Source organism: Lipophrys pholis (assembly GCF_963383615.2).
Source record: "Lipophrys pholis genome assembly, chromosome: 23".
In the NCBI taxonomy this organism is placed as follows: Eukaryota; Metazoa; Chordata; class Actinopteri; order Blenniiformes; family Blenniidae; genus Lipophrys; species Lipophrys pholis.
The window spans coordinates 1,065,040-1,071,287 of record NC_137645.1 but is presented as its reverse complement, the minus strand read 5'-3'; the positions used below and the strand labels follow the sequence as shown (position 1 = coordinate 1,071,287).

Genomic DNA, 6,248 nt, shown 5'->3' with positions numbered 1-6,248 from the left:
TGGTTCAATTCCATTCAAAGCTCAAGATGTACTCAGTACATTCAAATATACTTGCATGTATGCAGTTAAACTTTCTACTTATTCTAAAACAAGTCAAATCCTGACTGTATTATTGTCTTAGTCCTGTTAATCCTCGAAATCACTGCAAGTAAATATGATAGAAAAGCACAAACATGAGAAGTAAATATGAGGATTTGTTTCTGCCTTAATATACAAAACAGTGATTTTAATCCCAGAAGTTACAAACAACAAGGTGTTGAAAATACAGGCTAGTTATACGTTAAAAAAAAGAAAAAAATATATCAAATATATGCTTTAAATGTGTCATAGTCATGTTACTTTTATGCAAATTTAGGTTCCCCTCATCACATTAAAGGTGTGATGAGGGGAACTGGCCATGCATGATGTTTCAGAGATGTTTTAAAGTGATAAAATCTTTATGATGTTGCAGAGATGAGCTGTGGATGAGGGGAAATACTCATTTATGATGTTTTAAAGGTGTTTTAAGCTCTTAATGTGTGGAAATGCTGAACCCTCGGCAGTCTGGGACTGACTATGTGACGCTTTAGATGTAAACTGGAGGTTTTGAGGGGTGGAAATGCTCATGCATGATGTTTTAGAACAGTTTTAAACTCTTATTAAGGTGAATATTCTCCAATGGGCTGGACTCTGGCTGCCTGCAGCGGTTTCCTGGAGAGAAGTCGTGATTCCTTCCGGGTTCCTGCGTCGGTTTGTTTTGTTTGGGAGAATCAGCGATCAGCTCCACATGACATTAACTCTCCTCCTGTGATCTCCTCGTCGCCTCCTCTTCATCAGCCTCCTGGGTGAAGATGTTCGGTGTGTTTTAGACCGGGGGCTGCGCGGTGATTTGACCGACCGGAGACACCTGTTGCTCCGGTTCCTGCGGGCGGACAGGTGCGTCTCTGCTCGGGAGCAGCTCCGCGCCTCCACCGGGGACTTTTGGACTTTGGATTATTGTTATCTGAATTACTTTTGAGAACTTTGCGGGGAGTTTTGTTGAGCAGAAGATGAAGGTGACAGTAACTTTCGGGGACACCTCGGTGGTCGTCCCCTGTAAAGCCGGCTGGACGGTGCGGGATTTATCGGAACAAGCCACGCGGAGGTACCGCAGGATCCTGGAGCAGGTAACGTCCCCCGCAAACTCCACAAAACGGCACCTTAAACTCCGTTCTACACACGAAACGACCTCTTTTAGTACTTTATTCGGCTGGGGAGGCATGGGTCACGTGACACGGCTGAGTTCGGGGTTTGTCTCTCGTGACGTCACACCGAGATTAGGGTTTTTTTTGTAAATAAATGGTTAATAAATACTTTATAAACATTTAAAATCTTCGATTAAGTAAAAGTAAGAAAGCACAAAAGCAATATGTGATTTCACGCATAAAAACAGCTTTGTGGTTTCCATGGTAACAGCAGTGCCATTATCAGTAGTGACAAAACGTTTGAAAAGTCACCGGCTGAAATATATAAAAATAAATACTAATATTCCTCCAGGTCTTTCTGTTTAAGGTCTTTTATGTTTGAAAAGTGCTATTTTATCATTTAGGTAAACAACTGATAACAGGAGACAAGTTGGAAGCTATTAAATAGATTGAAGATATAATTAGAACAGATCAGACAGTTATAAGTAATTATCAGAATAACAAAGAAATATTCATCTGCCACCTCTGCAACTTTATAATGAACAAGAAGTGAAGAAAGTCTACTGACATTAAAATGTTGACTCGGCTTAAAATATCAAAAATGGAAGAAAATGTGAAGAAAATTGGAAATATTAAATCCAAAATACACAGAATGAAGTTAAAAGTGTAAATCCAAATAGTTCCTGGAATAAGAGATGAAAATAGAAAATTCTGTCATAATTACATAATTATGACATAATTACTGCTACAAAGGTTTTTTTATTAAACTTGTTTTTAACTGCATTTTTACCAAATAAATAAAAAATTATAATTATTATTGTAACCTCAAAATGTCAGAAATACAAATCTAGAAAAATAGAGATACTGATATCCTAAATAGGGTTGAAATGTCTAAAAATGTAACCAGCATCCAAGAAAAATAGGAAATGTGAATTGCTTTGACTGTTCCTGCCACATGAATCATAAAGCGTTTCAATCAAATGATAATTAAAGCCATCTGAACCTATGAGGTATTAGAACGTTATTACACTGTATATTTGACTTTTATGACATAAAGGCCAAAATTAGGAAGAATAGACGTGTAATACCAATGTAAGTTTCATTATTTGAGGTATATTATGGGAGAATAAAGTTTTACACACATGGTTTGAGTTGTACATTGAAAATTAGTGTTTGATGAACGTTTTTTTAAGTAATTTTGTTGCTCACAAGACGTTAGAATCCAGCTGTTCTGTTGTGTGAGGTTCAAGGTTTTGGTTGATATTTGTGAACAGGTGAAGGATCCACCGGTGGACAAGTGTTTTCTCACGACACGCCGTTAAAACCTTCATGTACACGGAGACGCCAACCCCCGGCTCCCCGATGCTGCAATCACTCCACCATTAATCATCCTGCTGAAGTGACCTTTTTATTAATCAGCTGCTGGTGCGCACGCTGTCCCGCCGTGATAGCGCGCTCGTCAGGGTTTCGTCTCTGAGCGGCGCCGGCTCCAAGCCTGGGCTGTCTACCTGTACAAAAGCTTCCTGTTTAGGGCGTCGTATCTCGGCCGGGCAGGTGGGAGTTTACTGTTCGACGTCCTCCAACGTGGACGGCGGGCTTTGTCCTGTGACTGATTGGGGATTAGGATTGGTGACAGGTCCTGGTCTTATCAGTGGGCCTCCCCCTCCAGAGGCAGGCAGGCAGGGATGGATGGACGGATGAGTTCCCCTCGGGGATGAGGCCCACACGAACCACACAGAGGAGCTGCTCTCACTCGGTCACCTGAGTTGAGCCGTCCAGCCGCCGGGCGGATTCCCAGGAGGCCTCGGAGGCTAAATGTGTCTGGTGATTAGAGTGCAGCTTGATTGCTTTTCACAAAGCGTGTTAATTAGGAGCCGCCGTTGGCCGCCGACTCAGCAGTCAGACTCTGCGGCCCTCTCCTTGGTAATGGCGGCGGCTCGTTACGAGGACTGTCCAGCTCCCGCCTCTGCCAGAAGAGACCCGATGGATCCGAGCGGAGAGGCTGGCCGGCCGCTGCCAGCACGTTCCACTTATCGGCCACATAAACCACACATTTCTCCTCCGCTGACAGCAGCGACTCTGTCACACACCGGACGGCATTTTACTTCTCGCGGCGTGTAGACCTTCCTAATTAGCATTGTTCATCTCCTCTGTGGACAATTACCAACAACATAGCATTGAGCTCTCGGAACCGACTGCTCGATATGTGAGTGCACACTTTACTATGTTGCACTGAAGAAGTTAACGTTATTATTCCTTTTACAGCTTCCAAAGTCAGCAAATTAACCGTTCAGCTCCAGCCGGAGTAGACTTGCATTCCTAGTTTGCGCCACAAGATGGTGTATTGAGTCACATAAAGATTTTACCCACCAAAAGGTACAAACCCATTTCTACCAATCGATGTACTTTGATATCTGCAGGGTTTCCACATCTGGATGAAAACTCCAAGTACCAGTTGTAATCCAAAGATAATTCAGAAAGTTTGAGTGACGCCTGAGCACTAACTTACCACTACCACCACTCGACAAAGTCATTTTCTAAACTGCAATCATTCCAAAACTTGGGTCTGATGGTGCCGAGGTGCAGGAGTGGAGAGTCTTAATCCCAGCTGACTGACTCCCTGTTGTATCTCCCAGTGAGTCTATTGGAAAAGGCCCGTAGCCCCGGGCGCCGCCATGGAGCCTGTGAGTTTTGTGAATTCTCAGGGGAAATGGGAGCTGCTGTCGCTGTGTCAAGTCTCTCGTGGTCCGTCGGTGCAGGTTCAGCTCAGATTACCGCCCGTATGCCCACTGAATGCTGACAGCTCTCCAAACAGAGCTGAGAGCACTTTGCCCTCTTCGTGGACTGTGCAGGGTGTGTGTGTGTGTGTGTTGTTTGTGTGTGTGTGTCACCAGGGGTGTGTGTAGAGACTCGGTGGGCCTCGAGGAAGAGGCACCCTGAGGGACTGCCAGCTTTTTATTCAGGCCTACAAATGAAAATTGGTCCCACAAACATGGTGCACACACAGCAGACATATAGTGATAGAATATAATGCTGTCACCTTTTACGTAGAGAAGCTTTTCACTCTGTGTCATTTAGATTTTGTCAGTTGAAGGTGTGGTCAGGACAATCATAGACCGCCACGAAGTGACGTAACCACATCTTACAGCCAGCAGGGGGCGCTATGAGGGGTTTCAAGCTGTGTCATATTTGATTTATTTTACTAGAAGTTAGTTTTATGTGTTGCGTATCACAGCACCGTGTTTATATATTAATACATCATCATATATTTTGCAATAAAACGCACTTTAGTCTGTACTCTTTCTACCGATGTACATCCAATGCTCTCTTCCTCCCAGACGATCGTGAACGTGAGAAGGAACTTAATTTATATCCGATAGTGTGCATTGTTTTCACCCGTTAATTTGGCTCGAAACGCAGGTGAGAGCCAAGTGGAGACGTTCACAGCTTTCCTTCTCTCCTCTCACCTCCATCGATAAATCCGACGTGATGACAACGCCTCATATTTTTTTGGGCTGTTGTCACAGTTAAATCCACACTGTGCAATTACACTTTCTTCCCAGGATCAGAGTGTGAAATGTCACCACCCAGCTCCCCCCCCTCGCTGAATTTATCTTTTCTAATCGACGGCTCTGGAGGGGCGGGAGAGGAAGAGGGGGGGGGGGGTGATTTTGCTGTCAATGATTGGAGACTTAATAATGTAATTTTCAGGGAATTTGCTCTCCTGACTGTCACGGTAATTCTGCGCCGTTGACTGACTGACTCCCAACTCCTTTTGGTGTTTATTTCACATGAAGACTGAGAGGGAATTACAACCAAGGACTTCAGAGGAACTTCTTCTCTCTTCCCCACAGATTACTTCCGCTCTGGAGTGTCCTACATTCATCCCCGTTAGACTGTGTGTGTGTTTCTCTGTTGTGTGTTCAGGTTAAAGCGTGCCACGTTCTCTCAAGCTCATTAACATTCGGGTGTTCTTGTGTTGGCATCCAGAGGAAATCTTATCTCATGTAGGAGGTATGTGTGTTCATGCTGGCGGCGTGACATCACCTCCACCGGCCCGTCCGCCGCCGTCCTTCCTTTGACGTCTGAACACACAAACAGCGTGAGTGAGAGGCAGAAGAATGTGTGCGGTGGCTCCGGTCGGACCGGTTCGTCAGGCCACCAGTAAATACTTCATGCTCGGTGTCTCCACGCCGCCCGTGTCCACGGTTCAAACTCCTGTGGCTTCGCCGCTGTGCGAGCTCATGATGAACCGAGCTCATGTGGAAAAACTTGAATATATGATCCAAAAAGAAATGCAAAACAATCTGAAGTAATCCCCATGAAATGACCAAACTTCATGAATAATGACCAAATGTTACAGAAGGAGTTGATGAATGATGCAAAACAATCAAATTCAAACTAAAATAAGATGCAAAACTAAACTTCTAATCACCGAAATCTCAAAAAAAGGTTGTAAAAACCTTTAAAACATGTTTTATTATACCAATAATTTAAAGCACAGTGATGTAAAATGGCCAAGATATCATTAATAACGTCCCATACGTATTGAAACGTGGCTCATATGTGCTGCCTAATGACCAGAATGTTATGAAAGGAGGGAATTAATGATGCAAAACGGTTAAATTTCAGTTGAAATGACACAAATCTAAACAGGTGTTGTAAAAACCACCAAATTATGTTTCATTTGGGCAATTATATCATAATATTTCATATAAAACAGCCAAAATGCAGTGAAATGTGATGATTAATGTTGCATTTGTTTTGCAAAATGACCAACATTTCATGAATAATATTCTATATTAGGGTTCCACTGATTGGCTGATACTAGTAAGCAATATTGACCAGTTTCTATATATTTTAAGCATTTCCAATAATCTTTTGTAGACATTTTTTCACTGTTTATTATTATTATTTTTTTGTATGGTCGATTGATATATCGTGTATTTAATCATATCAATTTAGTCTATATTCATTAAAAAATTTGGCTAAATGTGACGCCAAATAATCAGATTTAAAGCCAAAATGCTCCAATTGTGATGCAAAATGATCAAAAGTGAAGAAGGTGTTTGTGCATCGAGGCGT

At 42.8% G+C, this 6,248-nt stretch overlaps 1 protein-coding gene across 1 annotated transcript in view; it reads left to right on the top strand.

The window, feature by feature from the left end:
* Window positions 1–738: 738 nt before the first annotated feature.
* The window catches only part of pard3ba (par-3 family cell polarity regulator beta a), a 119,923-nt gene continuing 114,413 nt past the window's right edge, over window positions 739–6,248 (top strand). The window contains exon 1 of the mRNA XM_080493013.1: window positions 739–1,145. Within this exon, the coding sequence (XP_080349139.1) occupies window positions 1,029–1,145 (117 nt within the window). The 5' untranslated portion in view covers window positions 739–1,028. The remainder of the gene's footprint in view (window positions 1,146–6,248) is intronic.